Below are 24233 nucleotides of genomic sequence, written 5' to 3'. Positions count from 1 at the left end.
CAACCTCTGCAGCGTGGGGAAAAAGGCCTTTCCATCGCTTTTGTCCACTTGTGAAAGGACAAATTTATAATTTTTTTTAAATTGCAGTTTTTAGAGATTTGCCTTGATTTATGCTCCTAGTAGAGCCCTTCCACGCTTGACGTCTGGCTGGATCAGCCCAGGACCCGGGATGCTCAGGGGGCTGCGTGGTGGGGCTGACGGCGGCACCAGCCTTGGCTCCCCCCCAGCACTGCCGCGGTTTCTCAGCAGTGACCCGGCCACCGCTGTGGTGTTTCCAAGATGGGCTGAAGATTTTTCCAGGGGCAGAAGGGCCTAGCTGGGACAGGACCTGCCCCAGGCTCTGGGCAATCCCTCAGCACTGGTCTCACCACGACAGCACTAGCACCCTTCAGGAGGGGCTGTAGGACCCCCAGGATGGGCAGAACTCCCTCCTCCCAGTCCCCATGCCCAGTGCATCCCAGCTGCTGGCCGGTGCTGGCTGCTCATCCTTTATTCTGGCTCTGCGAGTGATGCTTCGGGGGTGCCCAGCCCCTGAAGAGACACAAGGCCCCTTCCACACTCTTCTGGTTCGGCAGACGATGAGGAAATGACATTTTTTTTCTCCTGCTCTTCCTTGATGCTCCGGGTGTCAGCCCTGCAGAGCCGCCCCACAGGGACACGGTAGGGCAGCAGCTGCAGCCCCCACACCTGCCTTCTCCAGGCCAAGAGAACTCTGGTTCCTCCACCTTTGTAACCATCTCACATTTATTACTGTCTGATTTTAAAGAGTTGTTTGTTGGGTTGTTGGTTGGTTTTTTTTTGCTTTCTAACCATTTCAATTCAGAAAAATATTCTCCTCTCCTCTAACTCTCTCTTCTCTTTGCCTTTCTCTCTCTCTCCTCCCTCCGCGCTCCCCACTGCAGAACCGCATGCACGAATCTCTCATGCTCTTCGACTCCATCTGTAACAACAAATTCTTCATCGATACCTCCATCATTCTCTTCCTCAACAAGAAAGACCTATTTGCCGAGAAGATCAAGAAATCGCCTCTGACCATCTGCTTCCCCGAATACACAGGTATGGGATGGGGCTGACATGGTGCAGCCCCGCGTGATGCCCACCGGCGCGCCACCAGGGCTGGGGGGCTGCACCTCACCCCAGAGCTGGGCAGGGGGGTGGAGGGGACAGAGCACCTTCATGGGGGGTGGGGAGCAAAAGCACTGCCCACCTCTGAGAGCCACAGCACAGCTCTGGTACCTCGCTGGTGGGGTGGGGCCGTGTCCTGTGTCATGTCAAGTCTTGTGGCAAGGTGTGCGACCAGCTGATGGGATGCAGGGGTGGCCAAGACCATTTGAGACAAAAGGAGATGAGCTTTAATGAGTCTGGCCACAGGAGCTCTGGAAAGCAGAAGCCTCGGTGAGAGCCGACTGCCCACCGCTCGAGCCATCCCGTTCGCTGATGGGTCCTGAGAAGGTCCCACTAGAGGAGTCCAGGCACGTGCTCCTCCAAGCTGCATCTCCCGTTTGCATCCTGCCGGGAGTGCCCTTGCACGGGGCACAGCTGGGGAAGGGAAGAGCCCTTTACAGCAGAAATCTGGGAAACCACACCAGAATCGTATGTTTTTATGTGAAACCAATGTAGCTCGGGGGAAAAAGAAGAAAAACCGAGAAAATGGGGTAAGAATAGCTACCCCTTCTGAATTCTCCAAGGGAAAAAAAAAGAATCAGTTGAGATTCAGAGGCTCCAGCCTACAGATGCTGAAACGTGTCTGAATGATTTCACCCAGAGCACATCCACCCTGGATGCCAGACCCTGGGGACGAGGAGGTCCCCCAGCCCAACAGCACCCGCTCCCCAACAGCGGAAGCGCACTGCATTTCCACCCGAGGTTTTGAGGCTTCTCCATCGTGAAAGCAGCAGTACTTTTTTTTTCCTCAGCCACCTGGTGGAACGTCCCAAACTATCTCATGTGGATACCAACCCCTCCAGCCCATCCTGGCTACCCCTGGGAGGGGGGCAGCCTGGTGCCACCGGACCACCTCCCCTCTCCTTCAGCCACCGGCTGCATTGGGAAGAAGGGGAACCGGTGAGCTGGAAAAGGAAAATAAGTCTCCAGATAATAACAGCTCTCCCAAAGGCGATTTCAGGGGCGTAATTCAGGCTTTGTGGCTTCCCGCGAGGGGCCGGTGCAGCCACTCTCACTGCCGTAAGCGGCTTAATGCAATAATGTGCATTTTTCGGCTCAAACATCTGGCCCCACTCCAGCTGCCTTACAAAAGCAAACCGCCCTGGTCGGCTGAGCGAACAGGGAACGACATCCCCAGGCAGCTCCTGCCCCCCCTGCATTCCAGAGCCCAGCGGGAGACCCCCACTGAGGCATCGCCCCAGTGGCACAGGGGGGCTCAGCCCCACGAAGCAGGCACAGCCAGCACCCACAGGTGATGTTGGAGTGGCCACTAACCCTCTGGCCCTCCTAGCCATCCCTCCCTCTGCCTGGCCGGGGGGGCACCGAGGCCCCCCCGGCCTTTCTCCAGACCCCCGCGCTCCCCTGGGGTGGGCGCTGCTGGGATGCGCCATGGGGACTCACCGGTGATGCCGGGAGGAGCATCCCTCGGAGGAGCATCCCTCGGGCGCAGGTGGGAGCTGCAGCCCTTCCCTGGGGGGGAAAAAGGGGAGTGGGCGGAGAGGGCAAAGCAGCGACACCTGGGGAGGGAGGGCCCCCTGATGGAGCCCAGGTGCTCTGCGATTTGGGGGAAAAGAGGGGGGAAATGGGGCAGGATGGGGTGGCAAAGGGTGGCCGGGGGGAGAAGGGAGATGGAGGGGGGAAAGGGGTAAATGGACCCTGCTGAGGGGTGAACCGGAGGGTAAAAACTGAAAATAAATAGATTTTACCTAATTTTTTTTTTAAAAACAAAGCGTTTTGTAAGCAGCGAGGGACGCGTTGCAGGCGGGAGGATAGTGGCCCACGGTCCTGATGCCCCCCGCTCTGTCCCCCTGCCCCACCTCTGCCCACAGGTCCCAACACCTACGAGGACGCGGCCGCCTACATCCAAGCACAATTTGAAAGCAAAAACCGCTCCCCCAACAAGGAGATTTACTGCCACATGACGTGCGCCACAGACACGAACAACATCCAGGTGGTATTTGACGCCGTCACCGACATCATCATTGCCAACAACCTGCGGGGCTGCGGCTTGTACTGACCCCGCAGCGCACAGCGACTTCTTCGGTGGCGGTCCCGGTGCCAGGAGAGAAAAGAAACAAACAAACAAAACAAAACAAAAAACCCAAACAAAACAAAACAAACAAAAAAAAAAGAAAATAAAAAAAAAAACCAACGCAACCACACACAGACACACACACACACGCGCGCGCGGGGAAAAAAAAAAAAGCGAAACAAAATGAAAAAAAACAGATTGAATGAGAGGAAAAAAAATCGTAATCATAGTCATGCAAGTTGGTAAATAAAAAGGCATAAGGAAAAATTATATATATACGTATATATATATATAAAAAAAAATCCACACCCACCTTTTTAGTTTGTCTGAAGGAGCTGTGGGCAGCCCCCGTCCCCCTGGCAGGCTCCAGCCCCCCATGGCACTGTCCCACGGTGTCACAGCTCGGGGAGAAGCCCCGGGGCCTGGGGGGGCTCTGCCTGGCCCCCCACCCTGGCAGTGCCCGGGCATCCCCCCGTGGGGCAGCGGTACCCGGCTGGGGGGCGGGGGGGCACCCCGGGGTCTCCCCACGGCACAAGCGGGGCCGGATCCTGCCCGTGTCCCCGCCGTGGCCAGTGCTCTTGTGAGTTATTTGACTGTGGGGTTTTATTTTTTAATTATTATTATTATTATTGTAATTAATTATTGTGGGTTGGCTTTTTTTTAAATTATTGTTATTATTATAATAATTAATTATTTTTATTTCCAGCACGGGGAAGGCTGGGCTACCCCCACCTGCCCCCAGCCCAGGTGAGCCGCTGGCTCGAGAAAATAAAAGATACATTTAAAAAAAAAAAAAAAAAGAAAGAAAAGGAGGAGGAAAAATTCAAAACTCCCCCCCCCCCCCCCAGCCACGTGCCGTAGCTAAAGAGGGGAACAAGATGAAGAAGAAGATCTTTTCCCGTTTCCCAGCCCAGCTGTTCGGGGAGGAAGGCTGCGGTGGGAGCATCCTCCAGCGGCCCCCCGCTGGGGGTTGGGGGTCGGGGGGGGGGTCGCGTTCCCAGCCAGCTCCAGGCTGAAGCCCCCACTCAGGAGCCAGCAGCCAGCGAGTTTCCCCCCATTTTTCCACCCCTCCTGGTTTAACAGCTCCCAGCTCCACCCCACTCCAGCTCCAAACCCAAAAGCACAGCTCGGCTGCCCCCCACCCCCTGGGGGCCCGCGGGGCGGCGGGGAGGGTTATACATAGGTATATTTTATTTAATTTTATTTTTTGTTTAGGGTAATTATTTTTTTCCTTTGGGTTTTATTAATTTTTAACTCTTTCCAGTGAATGCTTTTTTGTGCTGCTTTTTTCTCTGCGCCCCCCCCCACCCTGCCACCTGCCCCAGTCCTCTCTCCCTTTTAGTGAATGGTGTTTTTTCTCTCTCATGTGGGGATGTTTGTGCTGAAAAAAAGAAAAAAAAGAAAAAAAAGAAAAAAAACCTTAAAAAACAAACTTTGAAAAAAAAAGCAAGAATGAAAATGATTTAAAAATTTTAAAAAACACACACAAAACCACAAAAAATAATTAAAAAAAAAAAAAAAACAAAAATCGAATGTAGTGTTTACATTGAAGCCACCGTTTTCATGACCAATCCTTCGTCATTTCTACTTTGATTAGTAACCAGACGTCTTCACGGTTTCACTTTTACGAGTTACCTTTGCTGAAGAAGAGCAGTCACACCTGTTCAAAAGAAAATGAATAAATAAAGAAGAAACTAAAAAAAAAATAAAAAATAAAAAAAATATTATATATATATATATAAAGCGCCAGGTCTTTCTAAGCCTTTCTATTACCAATCAGTGAGGTTTCTGTGATATATTACACACTGCCAATCTCTTTCTCTGACTAATGGAAAAATTCATGTGTAGCTCAATAAAGAGAATGTTTGTCTGTATCCCGGGCTCTCCCCTCCCGCGCCTCCGCCTGCTTCTTTCCCCCCGCGCCTGCCAGAAACAATACTAAAAAAATCACCTTTTTGGGGGGTTTGCTGCCGGTATGAGCTAAGGCTGGGGGGTAAATCCTGGGAAGGTGCTGTGCAGGTGGCTCAGGTTGCTTTCCAACAAAACTCCCCAGGCGAGAAAATATTTTTATTTCTTTTGGGAACGCAAAGACAGTCGTCAGGGTGAGCCCTTTGTTTTGTGGCAACGCCAGGAACCCCACAACGTGTGAGTTTTTCCCCCAGGAAGGTTCTCCCAGGAAAGCTGCATCTTTCTCCCCAGGAGCAATTCAGGGGGTGTTTGGGTTTGGGGGCTGGGGGGTTTTTGCACATTTTGTTTTTTTCTCACAGTTTGGGGGTTGTTTGGGTTTTTTCCTTTTTTTCTGCAATTTAGGGTTTTTTTCACCTCCATCCCAGCCCTGGCACACGGCGGCATCGGGCACAGTGGCGACAGGTGGGACACGGAGAGCCCGTTGTCCCTTGGCACAGCCCGAGCCCCCGGGCCAGCACTCGCTGTCCCCTCCCAAGCCACAGGAGCGCTCCCAAAGCCCACCGGAGCCCAGGACCCACCAGCCAAGCCGGTGCCGGAGCCGCAGGGAAGGTCACCCCAGCAGCCGGGCCCCCCAGCTCAGCTTTGTGCCGGCCACCCAGGCACCCCCAGCCCAGCTGGCTGGAAAAGATGCTCCATCACGCAGCAGCAGCTCCCGACCCACGCGGCTTCTCCAAGGTTCCTGCTGTTCACAGCCGTCCGGGAGCAGCTCCTGGTGGCACTGGGGAAGTCAATCGGGCTTCTCCTGGGGTGACCTCCCTTTCCAGGGAAGCCACCTCTGGTCCATGCGCCCTGCACAAACCAGCCTCTCATCCCTCAAGGAGGTCACTCTGCAGCGGTGCCGCAGGCAAGGTTGCCATCCAGCGGCTGCCCAGGGCCCACTCCCCAGGGAGCACAACGCAGCCGGGCAGAGGTCGGGAATCCACCACGAGGAGGAGAAAAGACCATTAAGAATAGCCCGAGAGGCTCTGACACATACCCAGCCCTGGGGGTCCAGCGCCAGGAGCCTCCCTGGCTGGGCACCCCTGGGCTCGTCTCTTGCCGCCCGAGCGGTTGCAGGGGCTTGGGCCAGGGGATGCCCAGGATGGGCCACGGCACCTGCTCCCTCCCCGCTGCCCGCTGCTGGGCGAGGGATGGCGTTCCGCAGCAGGGGCCGCACGGGCAGAGCTGCTTTGCCGTTACCTTCCCAGGTAGGTTTTTCTCTAAGTGGTAAAATTGGGGGTGGCCCCGACGTCGTGCGGCTCACAGAGCCCCGGAGCCTGGCAGAGGTGGCTTGTGCCAGGAACCAGGGGCTCTTGTGCCGGATCGGGGGAACGAACCTCCGCAGGGCACCGCGCTGGCGGCCCGGGACGGCTGGACACGATGCTGCAAGGCGACGGAGACCTTGCAAGCCCAAAGCTCGGGCCGCGATGCAGCTGGGGTCACCTCCCGTCACCGTGCACAAAACGCATCCTCACGCAGCCGAGCCCCCAGGAACGCGGCAAGGGGGGAACTCAAAGAAACACCCCCCACCCCACCCCGACGAGGGTCTCTGTGGTTCCCTCCTCTCCCCTCTCTGAGCTACATCCACTTTGCTCTTGCCCACCCGCAGGCTGTGCCGTTCACGTGCACGGCAGCTCTCGCCCCCTCCACTTGCTGCCCAGCAGTCCAAAACCCCACTTTATTTTCACTGTCCCTTGAGACACCGTTCCTCTTCCATTTCCACATTCACAGCACGACCGAATTCCAGGAGCAACTACTGGTCTGCAAGCCCCGGGCTCGGGAAAACATAGCTAGAGCCAGCACCAGGCAGCTGCGCTCCCCCTCATCGCGACAGCGAAGGGGAACCAAAGGGGACCAAAGTGCAAGTGCTACATTTACAAACCGAACACGCTACAGAAACATCCAAACAATTTCCAACACTGACCAAGATTTTATTTTTGTGGGGTTTTGTTTGTTTGTTTTTTAAAACAATAAAAACGAAACAGCTGTGCTCTGAGCAAAACCAAAGATCTCAAAAAAATTCTTTGAGGTTTACTAATAGCATTGCAAGGTAAGGCTTCCCAAAGAGTTTTATTGAAATAAATTATTTTCACCTAAACATCGATGCAATTCCTCTCATTAAATTCACCTTCAAATATCTAAAAACCAACAGTAAAAAAAGTTACCAACAATTCTAGATAATACTGGGCTCCTTCTAAAGGACAGTGATACTAGAACTCACTCTTCAGAAGTCTAAAAATTAAGTCACTGCCGTGTAAAATTCAACTATGCAAGCTAGGGGCGGCGGCGGCTCCAAGTGGATCTCGTGTCAGAAGTTCTTAAGAAAAATCAGAGGTTAGCAAGTTGGGCAGCAGCCGGTCCCAGGTCCAGCTGCCCCAGTTCCTCCAGTCTTTCTGCATAAATGCACGGTGAAGTTGTGGGGTTAAAAATGAAATAAAAAGCAAGATAGCAGAGCTATCTCCACGAAGTCCCATCCGAGTTGCTCTGGAGTCCACAACAGGCAGGTCCCTCTATCGCGCTCCCTTGGCTTACAGTGACACGGGACAGCGGAGGCCGTAACCTCGCCTGGCGCCCCACTTCTTCGCTCGATTCCCCGTTCCTCGCTTGTTTCTGGCCACAAAAGGCAAAGGAAAACAGCGCGGCGCTGGGGAGCGAACAGAGCCGGAGGTCTGCCAGCGCGGGAGAGCCCAGCAACAGCCGACAAACTACCGTACGCTGGAATCGACGCGCGTCGGTGCTTCGCTGCACAATTCACGGATTCTGGTTTTTCCGCATTACGTAGCCAGGCAGCTTCCCTCCAGCCCAACGGCCGGCCTTCAGCGATGCCTCCCCAGCCCTTCGAGCCACCCTCTGTGACAGCCTGCACCGTCGACACCAGCAAGGGACCGAAGAGCGGGCGCCTGCTTATCTAACACAGCGTTTGCTGGAAATTTCTACAAGCTGTCTTTCCTCTTGGACCAACTCGCCCCGCTCTGGAGCTGAACATGCCAGGGCCTGCACCCACAGCTGCTAATTCGGAACACGCCTTCCCCAGCCTCTGCTGTGCAGTTGGCCCAACGCCTCACGCTAGCTGCAGAAATCAGGCCTGTGGTTTAGAAATCGCCTTTTGTTTGTGGAGGGGGTCGACGTCACATAGAAAAGATTACAAAAAAGGTTAATTTGTCAGCTGTCCAAACATTATTAGACCACATGCTTTATACAGCAGAGAGGCAGCCAGCTCACTCGGCAGCACAGCCAGCTGAACTCTGAAGAGACACTTTCCTGCTGGTATAGAAAGCGCAGGGGGTTTTGTATTTAATTCATTTATTCAACATTGCTAACGAGGAGGAAGGAGGGGCAACAAGCACTAAGAGTTTTGCTGCATCTGAAGCCTCCGTTCGGCGGCAGCAGCCAGCATCCTGCGACGCAGGGTGACGGGATCGGCGGACGCTCCCTCGGGCAGAGGAGAGGGCTGCTCTGTGGTCAGCTCCTCGTCAGAGGTTTTGTTTAAGTAACGCCTGCAAGAGGAAAAAGGAAAAGATGAGTGAGCAGAGCCCACTGCATTACGGCTCTGGAAAATACTTCGCTGGTACACCCACAAAACCAGGGAGCCTTGCAAGGCACACCAAGAGCAGGAAAACACCTCGGCCAAAGCACACACAAGCTACGTACTGCAAAACAAAAGAAAGGCCTGTATAAACTACAATAGACTTTGCAGAGTTGGCAGAAGCTCTTCATTTTTGTGCAAGATCCTTGTGCCTGTGGGAAGGAGCCAGTTCTAAAGGTCGGGACACTCAGAGCAGTTCACTGAGACTGCAGGTGAGCTACTGAATCTCTCCGTTCTTGTTATTCCGCCACTTGTAAGACCCTGGCAGCGCCTACAGCCTGATGACAACGAGGAAGCCTTTGACAGAACGACCACTAGGGCTGCAAAGTATAAGGTAAGGCAAAAATACAAGGAAGCAGCTGCCAGAGTTAACATCCCAAAGAATTTTTACGCTTGGGGACAAAATATATTGGTTTGCAATTCCACAGCTCTTCAATATAGCAAGGGAAGCAGTAAACCAGAAAATCAAAACCACTTTTGTCTCCCTAAATGACATTTTTCAAACATCAAGGAACAATTATCATAGGACCAAGCCTATTTATAGACAAACTCGTAAAAGGTGTCACACCCCCAGTTATTTATATGAAGGCATTTCAGTGTGGGAGGAAAAAAAGAGCACAGGTAGGCTGGTAACACCAAAGGACACATAACTCAGTGCAGTTTTTGTAGACCCTTTCAGTAGCCTCCCTGTGATATAACAGAAGGGACAACACTTGTTACAAATGCTGGAGTTTTCTCTATACCACTAACGTGGGGGTTTTTGCTCTTTTTAATCAGCAACTGGATGCTAGTGAAGTTCACCAACATGACTTTTTGCTGTACATAAAAAAAGTTAAACTCTCCCTGTAACACCTATTACTAGTTGGGTTAAAGAAAGTGTTACAAGTTCATCACTCTCTTCAGAGGTGTTGACTTGCTGGTCACGAGCTCCTCTGGCGTGCTTTATAGGTGGTCATCTGTCAGCTCTGTGCTGCTTTGTGCTTAAGACATTTGCTCGGTATTTGGAAAGAGTGGTGCCTGATTAATTTCAGCTGTAACAGCACAGGCAGCGAGGGCTGACACCTATGCCAGGGGACAAACTGGAGATTACTAGAGGACTCGGCACAAGCAACGTGTTCTCACTTATTACAGGCTCAGCCTGAAGCCCATTGAAGCTGGAGAAATCATCTTCGGATTTCAAAGAGCTTTGCATCAAGCACTTAGGAAGCTGTGTACATGTTGGGACACATGACGCTATTTCAGAGCTGGGCTGATCAGCAATGGTTGTCTTAAAGCAGCACCCTGAGCCTGCTGTAGCAGATGCGTCCATTCCTCTTACTACTTCTTGCATCAGCCCAAGCTCTCATGGATATAATCTATTTGAAACCCATTCCGAGGGACTACAACCAAGCGGAACGTACTTTCGAGCTTGCTGCAACAAGTCTTCCTTCCGCTGAACCAACATACGCTGCCTTTCATCAGCTGACTTTGAAAAGCGGCTTCCCCTGGCCTCAAAATCTTCTGCTTCACCAGGCTCTGCTTCCATTTCGCTGGATTCCACCATTTCTTCCAGTCTCGAATTGAGTTCAAGCGGCACTCTCCCAGTCTAAGAGAAAAGGGAAAAAAAAGTCCTAAGTCCTTGCAAAATTGGCTAACATGGCTTCTTTGTGTCAAATCGACAAGCTACGAGAACTGACATTTTCTGAGGCACTGGAAGAAACCAGACTCTCACCTGCTGTACCCAATTCCCCTGGGCTCCTTTGAAACCCCCAGCCAAAATACTGAACAAAGCTATTTCAAGGCGTGTTCAAAGAGCCTGTATTCTGTAACACTGTATCTTTTGTGCCATGCTTGAAAGTAATCTCAAAGATAAACATTCATTACCCATAATTAATGCTCTCTGAAAATGGGGCACTTGAAATAGTCAGATCCCGCAGCTGACTTGACAAGCAACACAACGCTAAAGAGCAGAAAAAGCAGAAATCCATATACTAAGGAAAGAACAGCAAACTTATTTGCAAAGAGGATGTGTGCTTGAGAAGGGAATTTACGAGGCTTCGGTTCACCGGGTTCTGCAGCACACAAATTATCGTGTATTTGGACTGCGGGAGCAGGGCTGGCAGCTGTCCCAAGCACGGTGTGTCAATAAAAGAAGCCGGCAGCCCGGCACAGAGCATCTCTTCACCCTTGACAAGTGGCCGACAAGGCTAACACGAAAATTGAGCTGATGAACGATGACGCTGATGAACCAGCGTAGGTGAAACAGCATATCCTGATTGCATCCTGTCCTACACGATCAGATCAGCTCCACGACAGAAAAGCACGATGTTACTAAGCGGGGTAGTGTCAAGAAACAAATCACCTCAAGGAAGGGCTTAAAGGTTTAGCCCTCGTTTGGTATCGCAGAGGATTACTCAGGCGGGATGCACCAGAGAGGCGTTAGCCAAGGCAGCTCCCACCCCCTTGTTTGGGGACTTTGGCGCTGCCACCACGGCAGCCTGGGTGGCCGTTACATGGGCGCCGCGGGGGCACGGCCGCTCGCGGTCCAGCAGCCCGGGCTCAGAGCACCGCAGCGGGCAAGGCGCGGGTTTCAGCGGGTGACGTGCAAAACACGTTGAGTCATTCCAAAGCCCTAGAGACGTACCGGTAATGCCACCTCCCCAACACGACGCCTTCAGAGAGAGAGAACCGAGGCAAATGTCCCTTCCCATCACCCAGGCGACCCCAGCAGGAATGCCGGGGCTCGAGCCAGAGCAGCACAAGCACGGCAGCCTCAGACACGAGTACACGTGCTCAGCCTATTTCAGCCAAACCCCCGGCACGCTGGGATGTACCGAAGGGCTCCCCGTCCCGCACACACCGCTGCGCTGGGGTCAGGTGGCGGGTGCCCTTGGGACTGCCTCAAAGCAACGCCACATCCCAGAGGGGGACGTGAGAGCTCCACAGCGTGATCCCATGGATTGTATGCGGGGCCAAGACAACCTCGGCAGATCCAGAGGAACAGGTAGGGAGCAACCCGACTGCTTGCTGCCCGTTACTACCAGGTGGACACGGAAAAGAGAAGCTCTGCTGGGTAAAGCAGAGAGGGAGGGCATCATCATAGTTAATGTTCAGAAAATACTTTTTTTTTTTTTTTTTTTATTCCTGTTGGATCATTCGTTTCAGAAGATGCAAGCTAGCTCACCTGAGGTTTAGGGGTTTTTTTGTAATGTTACAAAGACACAAAAATCAATACCCAAAGCCCATCACTCTATCTGAGCACGAGAGTGGTTGCTGAGGAGGTTTTAGAGATAAAAATATCAAAACTAATTGCAGTAAAGGTTACGACAAGCCTCAGCATGACAGCAAATCTCCTTTTTTTTGATGCAGGATGCAGGAACTTACACACTGCAGAAACTCCTCCTCCTTCAGGCCCCAAGAGAGAAAGAGTTAGCTTCATGGAAGCCATGGGATGCCTCAGAAGTGTCTCCAAATGGAGCCACCAAGTACTTAAGCAACAACAATAAGCTGGATTCTCAAGGGAAGGACACATGACACAAGAGCTGCCCCAGGTATGATTCAGCCTTCTAACAAGAGCTCACTACTTAGGTCTGAGCAGTCCTACCCGATCTCCACTCGGGATTACAGAAACATAAAGAAACACACAAAAAGACCCCGAAATTATAATCTTTAAATGTATTTTCACACATGTAAATACAAGCTTGCAGAAAGTAGCTGTAGCTGCTCTGGGATCTGTTCTTACAGGGAGCAAGAGAGTCAGAAAAGAGGGGAGAGAGGGCAGACAGGCTAGTGATGGAGAGCAAGCGATGGAGAGTGAGCGTGGAGAGCATTATGCACGATGCTGGAAGCATTAGCATTTCAATGCACAGCTGGAGAAAAGCATGTGCCAGCATCTTGCTAACCATACAGGCCAGAACTGTTTGAAGCTGTCAATGTTTACAGCATTATGATTTTTATGATCCCTTCTATTTATTATTCTTCTCTTTTTATGATTCTTTCTGTTTCTTTCTATGATTCTACGATTATCTCCCAAACTTTTAACACAATTTAGACCATGACACTGCTCAGAGATGTCTCTCAACTACCCTTACACTCTATGTCAGCACTGACACCCCAAAACCATAAGCTATATTGGGGGGGGGGGGGGGGAATCAATCAATCAATCAGTCATTATCTCTATCTTAAGACCTTGGAATTCTAGACAGAATTAAGTAATAGTATGATACACGGCACAGAGAAAAACTGACACTCCTCATGAGGAAGGGTGCTTTGATTTGAACATGTCAGCTCCCCTAAAAGTGTTATTTCCAACAAGCAGAAGCCCAACGGGCTCACCACTTTCTGCTGGAGACCTACGAAGATTCCCAGTGGCTATGTTGATTTAAAAAAAAAAAAAAAAAAAAACCAGAAGAAAAAGAGATGGAAAGCCTGTAAAACTTAAAGGCTGCAGCACAAAGCAACTGGAGTTGCCATGGCCTCTCTCAGGAGCTGTATCATACGGTGCCAAGTTCCATCTCTCCACTATTTGGAAATTCAAGTCTTACCCGGAGATGATGAGTTGCTTCCCACTTGCATTTAAAAAGCTTCTTAGAAATCAAGTGCAACCTGCTGCAGCAGCTAGACCTTTCCACACAGACAAGTTTGACTGACTACAGCAACATATTGTTCTGGCAAGGAGAAAGAGAACATCTACAGTACACCAGGTACTGAGTTAAAAACTGAACTCAGAATCCCAGAGACATAAAAGTGACGGGAGTTTCCTAGGGAAGGGGCATCCCTAGGCTCCCAAGTCTTCTCTCCACAACAGAAACACTGTCAGCAGCAAGGAGGCAGATCTCTGTGGCTGCGTAACAAGGGTGATCAGCTTGCCTGAAGCCAGCCTAAGTGAGTACTAAATGCACAAAGCATTTACAGAGCAGGAGGAGGACAGCAGCAACCGGAGCTTTCATACCACTGCCCACCAGCAGGTTTCCCTCCAGCATGGCAGTCTCAGTCTCCTGCTTCAGCCTCTGCCTACAAATCCCATCTGGCACAGTAAATATCCGCCCAGGAAAACCCGTGCAGAGGCCACCAGTTCATTCCCCCCTCCACAGCCATCGCCAGCCCCTCAGCTGCAGGAAATTCCCAACTGTTCACATACCTGCAGGCCATCCCTGTGCTATGCTACAAAACAAAAATACATCCTCCATCCAAACCACCATTTGTTCCAGCTAAAACACATCATTTGAGATAAGTGCTCAGCTGTAATTCAAAGCAAGATGATGTCACTAATTATTAGAGAGCACGTGCTCAACAACATGACGTATGAACACCACTCCCAGGTTTTTCAGGTTCTGTAGAAGGAAGGACAGAGACACACAGAGTGCCAGGCAGAAAGAAAGGAAGGTGAACAGCAACACAATCCTTCAAAGTGGGATTTGAAATCGGTACCAAGTTAAGGATAATAGTTAGATACCGTTTGTAGAAAGGGAATTATTACTCCTAAAGAACAGGAAAATGCCACCAAAACCTTCAAGTTAACACAAAAAGTTAGAGCTGCTAGAACAAGACCAAGACACTCACTCCTGCCGTTCTGCACCTCCTACCCCAGGCCCTTATCAAACATCTGTACCAACCCCCATCACCCCTTCTTCAGCCTCAGCTGCGTATCAAACCAAATGAAAGTCTCTTCTGTCCTACAACCAGCGGACGAGGGAACTGCCCCAGTTCAGTTTCAGGTCGGCAGTGGGTTGGCTGTTCCGGTTATTAAAGGCTGCAGAGGCAGAAAGTCACACACCTCACATATTTCCTCTAAGCCAGAAGAAACGGAGGTTTATAAAACAGAAACCTTCACGATTTTGCTACTACAGTCACAGAAAACAAAAGTGGAATGAGATCTTACTCTGCTTGCAGGCTATTTTTTTTTCTGCCTGCCACAATTTAGCTAGCACGTGCTGTTCAATAAAGCCCTTAGTGAAGAACAGCAAAACCCATTATCGCGCTTTAGATGTACAAGGGCTGTTATGTCTTGGTCCTGTTTGTATCCCATCCCATTCACACCAAAGCTCCCCACGTCTCCAAGTGCTTCCTCCAGAACACAAAAGAATTCTTATACCCAGAAGACAAATACTACTCATTTACTCATTTTAAGGGAAACGTCTGGAGACGTACAGAATGGGAATGGGAAGAGGAAGGGGAAGAGCAATGCATCCTGCTCTTCATGCTCCACAGATGGGCATGGGCCTGACCAGACGTGACCAGAGACACAGGCTTTTTCTGTTCTATCGCTTGAGAGCACTTTTCTTCACGGAGGAAAAAGAAAAGCACACAGATAACTCTTTACAGCAGCACCATGCTGAAGCCTTACTTCAGTTGCCGGACAGCATTAGTTCTGGTGTGAAACACAAGGAAGGGCTGCCGCCAACCCGACCTGGCACCGAACCAAGCGCACTTACCTGTGCATGCAGCTTCTACTTGTGCTTTTTATGCCAAATTACCTGGGTGACAGTTTCGGTATCCTCCTGATCACTACTATGCCGTTCCACAGAATTGTTTGATGCAGGTCTAATGGTATCCGCACGCTGAAATGCAAACATCATGGGTTTAATACAGCATGTGAAATGGCAAAACAAAAACGAGTTCTTCGAACACATTCAAACTCTGCCCTCTGCAACGTCACGCGTTATGTTCAATTTAGAAACAGATAACTTAGCAATAAACAGAATGCACTGCGTTGAAAGAGAATTCTCTCTGCTTCCCCACAAGCAGACTCCGCATAACAGTATTATCTGATGTGCACAGCACCAGAATTCAATATGCTTATTAACAGAAACATGGTCCCCAGACTGCTTGACTGAAATCTGCTATCACTAATTAAGAACAAGGCATCATCTTGCCGACTCCTTTCTTTGCAGAAAACCTTCCTTAGTGGTACAATTCAATTATCTGTCAGCAGAGAAATCAACTGGAAACGTTCTAAAGGCTCTGCACAAGACTGAGAAGAGCCTCTTTAAGCGAGCAAATATTTGTCTCTAGCCTCGCTAGGACATTTTCAATATATCTTTGGTACACAACCAAATATACCGCATTCACAGAGACTAAATGAAGAGAAAACAAATCCTGATGTTTTTTCACTACATAATGTGTTTGAGACTGTACAGGCAAGCACCTCGCGCATCCTGCAGTCCAATCACATCAATCAGGGCCAAGCTATAGGGCACGGGTGATAGACTCTGACTTTCCTTCATAAAGAAAATACCCTGATGCCATGATCTAACCCCAGCCAGCAACTAAGGCCCACACAGCCGCTGGCTCGCTCCCCCACAGTGGGACAGGGGAGAGAACTGAAAGGGTTAAAGCAAGAAAACTCACAGGCTGAGATTAGAATAATGCAATAAATGAAATAAACCACCACCAACAGCAGTAATAAATTGTAATGAAAAGGAAAATAACAAAGAGAGAGAAGTAAAACCCAAGCAAAACAAGTGATGCCAATGGAAAACAATTGCTCACCACCAAGTGGCCGATGCCCAGCCAGCTCCCAAGCAGCTGCCCCCAGCCAGCTTTCCCCCTAATTTATGTCCTGAGCACGACGTTACATGGTATGGAACAGCCCTTTGGCCAGCCTGGGGTCAGCTGTGTGTCCCCCCAGCCTACTCACTGGCAGGGCAGCACGACAAGCTGAGAAGTCCTGAACTTGGTGTAAGCACTGCTCAGCAACGACTCAGCCATCAGTGTATCACCAACGTTATTCACATCCTAAACCCAAAACACAGCACTACACCAGCTACCGGGAAGAAAATTAACTTTATCCCAGCTGAAACCAGGGCACCTCTATTACAAATGGATAATGCTAAATCACACCCAAGACCCATCCTAATAAATACATTAAAAGGCCTTCAAAGGGCCACAGCAAGGAACAGATGAGTTCCTCAACACGCACCACCGTGAGACATTCCAATCCAGTCAGATGTTGCAACACGGAGACACAACATACACTAAACTGCCAAAACGGGTTTGGTGCTTCCGATTGCAACATCTTCCCACAAGTAAAATCTGAAGTTTAATATTGCATTGAGCTAAGCTGGATTCAGCAGGGCTTCAGCCTGCCTGGTTCCCCTCACTTGGCGAGACTCATTAACAGGCTCAGTTCTGCGCTAAGGCAGCCAGGCATTTTAGGTGCACAGTCTTATGACTTACCTGTGTGGGGAAAGGCACCTGGATGCGTCCCTCTAGGATGTTGTCAGTGGTGATCTCTACAGAACGAGTGATCTGCAAATCCTGCAGAACTACGTGGTAAGGAACCTGAGGGAACATGTCCTGAATCTGATGGGCCTGCAGAAAGCAAGGTTTACACAGTCAGAATCAGCAGTAAGTAAGTGTTAGCCGGTGAGTATCTCAAGAGAAAGAGATTTTTAAAAAATGAACAGCTCAAAGATGCTGGTTACGTTACAATAACTAACACACAGAAAGGAAAACAAGAAAGAAAAACCATTCTGGCATTGACTTATAGGGCAACACTTTGTTGAAGCCAACAGCAAAACTGCAACTCCTGTAGACACGCCACATGGTCCTGAAAATTTAGGTTCCTGAACAGCGCTTGTAGATGCACAAAGGCTTCAAAAGCTTCCCAAACCTCTTTTTATGACAGCCTTTTTAATACAGATCTATACAAAATTCACAAGTGACTGAAAGTTAGATCTACACCGAGGGAAAAAAAAAAATCATTTTTCTTTGTCCCAAATGGGTTCCAAAATGGTACTGTTAAGGACAAGTGGAAAAAATTTTAATAACCTACTCTCTCCAGCTACCCTACCTACAAACCAGTTTAATAGGGTCTGAAAGCTCAACTAAACTAAACTGAGCTGTCAGGGAACTGTTACTATTGAATTTCAAGTTACTTAAATAATACGCAAATTAAATAGATAAGAGGGCAGATAAGTAATATGCTTTTAGAGTCTAACAGCTAGACATCATTAAATATTAAAATCCATACTTTAACTAATGCTGAACGTTTCGGGAGGGGGGGAATGAGAACAACAAGAAAGCAAGGGTGGAAGGAGTTTTGAGAGCAAAGCAAAAACTATGGACCAGCTGACGGTGAGTTCAAACACAAGCAACTACAGCAAACCTAACTCTCCGTTGTACTAGCGTGTGACCAAAACACTGATTTAGCATTTCAGCCTCAGGCCCTTCCCTCGAAACACTTCCCTAGGTTTTTATTCAGTAACGCAAAGGAGAATTTCACTTATTTTATATTAAAAATGTGTAACACTTCAACAGTTTGCTAACTTGGGCCTTTCCATTAAAGCAGGCATTTTAATGTAAGTTGATAATGTACTTCTAATAATACACAAGGCTAAGGAATTATTACTCATCTTTAATGAAGCCCACTGATGTCACTGTGTCCAGTAAAAGAAACACCAAACTGACCTGAGATGGAGAGCTCCTGAATATTGTGCTAGTAAATCAACTGCCAACACCTTACTGCTCCCTGCCTGCCCTACCACAAACCCCCTAAAAATTGGGGCCATATCCTGTGATATCCCATAGTGAAGGCTATGGGAGAGATCAGATACCTCCGAACGTTTATTAAGGTGCTACAGCACACACTAGCTTTAAGAACTCAAAGGAAACAGCACTTCTGAACTAAGTGTGTTCCGTGAGGCTGTATCCTTCTCTTTTTGTAACACATCAGAGTGTTTATGTATGGTCAACAGACCTGGCACGTCACCCTCAACACTCCTACTATCATCGTGAATCAGCAAGAACTGACTGTGCTAGAGACCCCCGTCTCATGCTGACAAGACACTCAAACACAAAGAGCTATCTTGGAGCTTAGTGCTATTAAAAACAAACACTTTAAAAAAAATGAAATCAAAAGCCATAGAATGGGTTTGACTAGTCACCACTTGACCAACAGCTAAATTCTCTACAGACTCACAGCCGTTGCTACTCCGAGTTGTAAGTGAAGATAAGAAAAAAAGCTAAAGTTGCACTAAGCAAGCTGAGAGAAATTCTGCCTGTCTACACAGAAAGTGTATGTAATTTTTCTCCCTCATTTACCTGCCTCCAGACCTGCTGTGAATCAATCTGTGTTGATTCAACATTCCAATCAACATACATCCCTAACTTCACTAAAACAAAGCTCGTCTCAAAAAAACAGCTTTCCCGTAGCACCTAAACACTGTTTTGACTTCCTCCCCCTTAGGTTCTCCATCTACCTCCTTCCCCCCCGCAACACAAAGAGGAAGGCCGAGGTGCAAACTGTTAAAGCAGTCATACCATAGCATTAAGCTGGGAGTTGCTGGCTTGTGCGATACCGAGGATGTGCGTAGTATGCATCACTTCCACTGAAAAACTGGGCAGCCAGCTTGCAATTCGAGAGCCTGAGAGGAAGAAACCACCAAGAAAGTCAAGCAAGGATACGAGGTTCTCAGCAGGCAAAGTACTTCTACATGTATTTAGCACAAGTCTTCACATTTCCATAAGGTACATACGGAAAGTTCTGCAGTGCAATCCATCCCTAAGCTCTCCCAAACCTGGAGATGGCTGGAATAAATCAGTAACTCTCTTCAAACACACTGTCATCGTGGCTTAACAATCTGAGGGACAGAAGAGGATCAAGAAAACAACACAACCTTGTTTTCTTGTTTTAATGTTCCCATTAAACGGAAAATTAAAATAATCCAGAGCCAAATTCAGTTCTGGAATACATTTATAACTCCAGAAGTTTTACTAAGAACAGGACAGCTTCTAAAAAGGCTGCATCTGGTCCCAAAATGGGTCAGCTCTATGTGGCTGGCATCACTGTGAAAGTATTACTACAACTACACGGAGTAACTGAGCAAAGTGACTGCTGCGAGCGTGTGCTGAGGCTCAACAGCGTAGGGCACATGGCCAGCACCCTCCTCCTCCTGTGTTTCTATTTAAATAAACAGGGTTTGCTCCATGCCACTTCTGCCTGCACAGTAATTTTGCAGGTCTCCAAGCCACAGGAGAGCACTGGGGAGGACAGCTGTCAAAAAAACAGAGTAGTACTTGAAATACAAATATCTTTTGGAGTCTTAAAGCAACCCAGAAGTGGGAGCCATGCAAGAAGCTATCAGCCAGTCTCAGTGTACCCAGAAATGTCTGACCCTTCTCTGCCCGTTATTCTCCTCCCGCAAGCTCCAAAGGTTGCAAAACCAGCACAAACAAAGAACGGGTCGCTACGTAAGTCTGCAGCATCTCAGCTGCATCCTGCGAGCTCCACCAGGACAGAGCCCAAAGCTGAGTATTTGCACTAGTGAAACCTACTGAGAAACAACACAACTGCCATCAAAAATGTGGGAAGCTGTGGATGACAAGCACACACTGATACCAAAACTATAAAATAATCTGGAAGATAAGTAATGGAAAATGTCTCTTTCAGAACAAGTTTGTCGGCACACACGGAACTCGTCATGGTCTGAAATCACATCTGCTTTGTGAGTACTTATAACACACCACTGAAAAAAACACATGTAGAGAGCTGTTCTGGTTACGAGATTCCAAGAACAAGCTTCTGCACCTAACCCAGCATTGCAAGTCTCTTGTAAATTCAGTGGCAAACGGACTTTTGACAACCTCACATTAGCTAGGGAATAGGGGAAAGATCAACTTTTAGACTGCACCAGAGGTTTGTTTCCACTTTGTCACTGATTAACTGCCACTGGGTAAAAAAAGACAGACACATGAATTTCTCGTTCTGCTCATCAACATGGCACGCAATGAATAAATGCCAGTATTACAGCTGCTAAGCACGACAAATCAAGAAAAAGGGAGCACTTGTACAAAGTCTTTCAGGAAATCTCTGTAGCTCTGGACCACCTCAGAAACACACATCTGAGCTCTTGCAAAAGGCCCGTAACAAACACATACGTGTCTGACAAATGCAAGCAGAAGCACGGTTTCAGTTTCAGCTGAAGCACAGACAGAATGCCCTTCTAGAGAAGGCTGTTCCCTTCGTTTATTTGGGCAACAAAATCCGATGTCAAACCTGCTTAGCTCACCGTCAAAGTGGAAGAAGTGATTGTGCTGGTTCAAGCGTGGTCTGCCTTCTGCTACCGCCACGGGGACCAAGTTCTCATCCAGATTTTCCCTTTGGCGATTCTCCCTCACATGATGGTTGTCAGTGATATTAAGAGACATTCTGCAGGTGGGGCAAGACGTGTCTTGTTCCAGCCAGGACCGCAGGCATGAGCTGATCGGAAAATAGTAATAATATGGTGAGCTTGCAGCGTTTTTCCAAGACATCAGTATCACGAGTACATCAAGCAGCTGCAGCACATCCTGTACAGAACATCAACACAAGGGCTGCTTGGAGATAATTTGAGAGGTACACTTGATGAGCCCCCGATAACTCTGGCACAGGTTTCTCGCTTTTTTCAGCTGAAAATACTCCAAGTGTTCACTTTTATAAACAAGCATGCAGATTTATCACAAACTTAAAACACTCTCCAAGTCTGTTGCCCCTCTAGCTCTGAACAAGCAAGTTTTGCCTGGAAGGGGAAACAAAGCATTTCTCTTCTCTCACCATCCCCAAGTGAAAAAGGACAGAAACTGGACAAATACTGAATATATACTGACTCATTTTCACAGCAGTCCTGCCAGTGTGATGAGGCAATGGCACCTCCAAAGTTTTTCAAATATCTCTTAGAAAAAAAAATCAATACCCAAACCACCACCAAAGCGAGTACCACTCTGGGAACTCTCTAAAGAGATTTATTAATGCTGATGAGTGCTGTGTCACTGCAATGCTTACTTAACTCGGAACATTTGCTGTCTGGCAGAAAGTGAGAAGTGTTTGAAATGGAGGTTTAAACACTTAGAGCTGTGCCTGCCTTTTGATTCAGATGGATTTGACCCACCAGAGGTATCTGTTGTCAAGTTAAACCGAATTTTCAGTACGGAAGAACTGAGCAGATCTCAGTATGACAACACATACTTCACGCTTGCAGGGTGGGCTTCTCTCCAGCAGAAGCACTCAAAACACTTTAGAAAGGTAGAGACATGCAAAAAGGTTAAATAAGCCTGTTTCCCAAATTGTGTATTTGCAGAGTAAAGACACAGATCACAGGTTTGGGCTGACAGAGCAAGTCCCCAGCTGTGGGACTACAGCAACACCAAGGATACAAGCACTCCACACAATTCCTGAAGCTGTAACGTACAGACATATTGCCGAAGTGTCTTCCATCATATTTAAACGGGGGGATACACAGTGTTCAGAATTTATAGCGACGGGTTTCCCAGAAACAACCGAAACACTATAGTAAAAATCTACCAGCTTCCATCAGCACAGGCAGCATGTCAGCACTGCCGATGCTGTCCAGCTTCATCTCCATGACTGCAGCAAAACCACCCTGCACAGAGCCAACTCAAACCTCTGTGAGAGCTGTAGGCAACAGGTCACCTGTGAGACACCCAGAGGGACACAAGCTACCACCACGCTGCTGCTGCTCCACGGCTCAAGCACCGAGATGCTGGAATGGACATGACCCCACCAGCCTGCATCAGCACCAAGCCCTAAGGCTTGCAGCAAGCCAGCCGAGCTTATACCCATTTCGTTCCGCACAGGCAGAGGGACTCAGGCACCTAGAACACCTCAGCAGAAGGATGACTAACAAGAGGCCAAGGCTGGCAACATGTCAGAGCCAACTGCTTCTTAAAAGGTAAAAGGAGAAGGTTCCAACAGAGCCTAAAAGATTTAGACACCTGCTCCCATCACAGTCCCTTAATATTTAGGCACAAAGTTGATCTCAGCAATGTGAATCTTCCCCGCCACCTTCTCTTCTACTCAAAATAAATGGCTATGAAAAAAATCCCATGTAACTGAGAATGGACAAAATGTTCAGCCTGTTGGCAAAATCACCAGGCTTTTATGAGGAGAGAAACCATTCTTGGGTTGTAAATAGAGCGATTATTTACAACTGCTTTTATATGCAAGTGTAAGTCATCCACTGTAACACGTTCCTTCCCTAAATGCACTAAGGAAGTTAAGTGTAACTTAGCTTAAAAAAAAAACAAACACACACACACACACACAAAAGGATCCTTTTAGATACAGAGAAGATAACTTTCCAAAGAGAAGACCCTGGGCTTCTCAAGTGCTCAGTAGGTGATTAAATATTCATATGATTCAGCAGCATTGGAAGAGGAGTTTCTGCTACAGAGGCACATTATCTCATTAGAGACTTCTTGGAACACAGATAAATATTTATGGCAAAGTTTGTCATAAATGACAACAAATTAGCACACAGATTATAACCTCTGGTTTGACAGTTACCAGAAAAATAAAAAGCTATTTGCAGCACAGAACTTGCTCATACGACACCGCAGGGACAATTTAACTGGCCATGCATGTTAACCACATGGCACTTCAGAAACTCCTGACTCTATCCCCGCATCTCCTTTCATTTTTAAGCACAAGCATGAAAATGTAAGCACTACTACAAAAGATCTAAGAAAAAAACAAAATCACATCTAGCTCAGCACATTGTCTACACAAGCATCTGCTACTACTCACTATTGAGTGAGTGTAAAAACCAGTATACAGACAGATCCTTTGGCCAAGAGCCTCCCAGTTCCAACCACCAGCTGCTTGAGGGACCTCCTCAGCTAATGTGATTAACCTCCGTTACAGCCCTGACAGACTCATCCTCCCATGAAATCAGACAGTCAGACCTGGCCTCCACAACCCTCCTGGGGGGCCCATCACCGTGCAAGGATGCACTGTATAAAAATATTCCCCATTTTCTTCTCTTTCAAGCTGATATCTGAAAGGTATTTAAGAATCCAACTGCAATTTTTCTCCCTCATCTGAAAAGCAACATACTCTCACGGAAGAGGTGATGCATAGGATGAAGTAAAGGGGGAAAGAGCACGCTTTACCAAGCAGTTACACAGCAAGGCAGGGTACAGACTTGCAGCTGAGACACCATAAGGCAACACTAACCCATCAGCTGGCAAGACGCATGCTCTTAGTTTGGGGGGAAACAAAATGCACCAAGTGAAGCAACTCAAACATGAAAATGAGTCAAGTGAACACAACTTGTACTCTGTTATTAGAAGCAGACCAAGACCACTCGGTGGGAAAGCATCCACAGCTTGGCTGATAGCTCTGTAATTGTTACCCTGCTGTAACTTTCAATCCCTCCCCTTCTACAGTCAGGCACACCTTCCCCCACCCCAGAAACGCACCTGTGGAAGAGATGGCCGCAAGGCAGTTTACGTGCGGATTGCATGGAGTCCCAACAAATGGCACAGTCGTCATTGTTGACTGCTAGCTCCTCTGGTGTTGCAACTGCAAACCTACAAAGAGGAAAAAGGAAGAGACAGAAGTAATGACTTCGTCAGCTTGGCATGGCCTCCCAGCCAGGGAATCCCAGCACAGAGGAAAACTTATCCTCCACCTCAACCTCTCCTTGGGAAAGGTGTGCCAGCAGGCTTGTTATTTTTTTCCATAAGTCAGACCCACACTGCAAAGAAAGACAGACACACATTCCTCCCGTGCCTTCTTACGGGCAC

General features: G+C 48.5%; 2 protein-coding genes across 2 annotated transcripts in view; one reads left to right on the top strand and one right to left on the bottom strand.

Annotated features, from left to right (window-relative positions):
* The window catches only part of GNAO1 (G protein subunit alpha o1), a 146665-nt gene extending 141542 nt beyond the window's left edge, over positions 1-5123 (top strand). Inside the window, exons 7-8 of the mRNA XM_005444576.3 lie at positions 903-1056; positions 2994-5123. Of these exons, the coding sequence (XP_005444633.1) occupies positions 903-1056; positions 2994-3181 (342 nt within the window). The 3' untranslated portion in view covers positions 3182-5123. The remainder of the gene's footprint in view (positions 1-902; positions 1057-2993) is intronic.
* Positions 5124-7053: 1930 nt separating this feature from the next.
* AMFR (autocrine motility factor receptor) overlaps positions 7054-24233 on the bottom strand; it is a 30376-nt gene continuing 13196 nt past the window's right edge. Inside the window, exons 8-14 of the mRNA XM_055726692.1 lie at positions 23907-24017; positions 20720-20910; positions 18972-19075; positions 16887-17021; positions 15185-15268; positions 10130-10314; positions 7054-8640 (exon numbers count right to left, since the gene is read on the bottom strand). Of these exons, the coding sequence (XP_055582667.1) occupies positions 8490-8640; positions 10130-10314; positions 15185-15268; positions 16887-17021; positions 18972-19075; positions 20720-20910; positions 23907-24017 (961 nt within the window). The 3' untranslated portion in view covers positions 7054-8489. The remainder of the gene's footprint in view (positions 8641-10129; positions 10315-15184; positions 15269-16886; positions 17022-18971; positions 19076-20719; positions 20911-23906; positions 24018-24233) is intronic.

This window comes from Falco cherrug, chromosome 14 (assembly GCF_023634085.1).
Source record: "Falco cherrug isolate bFalChe1 chromosome 14, bFalChe1.pri, whole genome shotgun sequence".
In the NCBI taxonomy this organism is placed as follows: domain Eukaryota; kingdom Metazoa; phylum Chordata; class Aves; order Falconiformes; family Falconidae; genus Falco; species Falco cherrug.
This window is presented reverse-complemented; position numbering and strand designations above follow the sequence as displayed.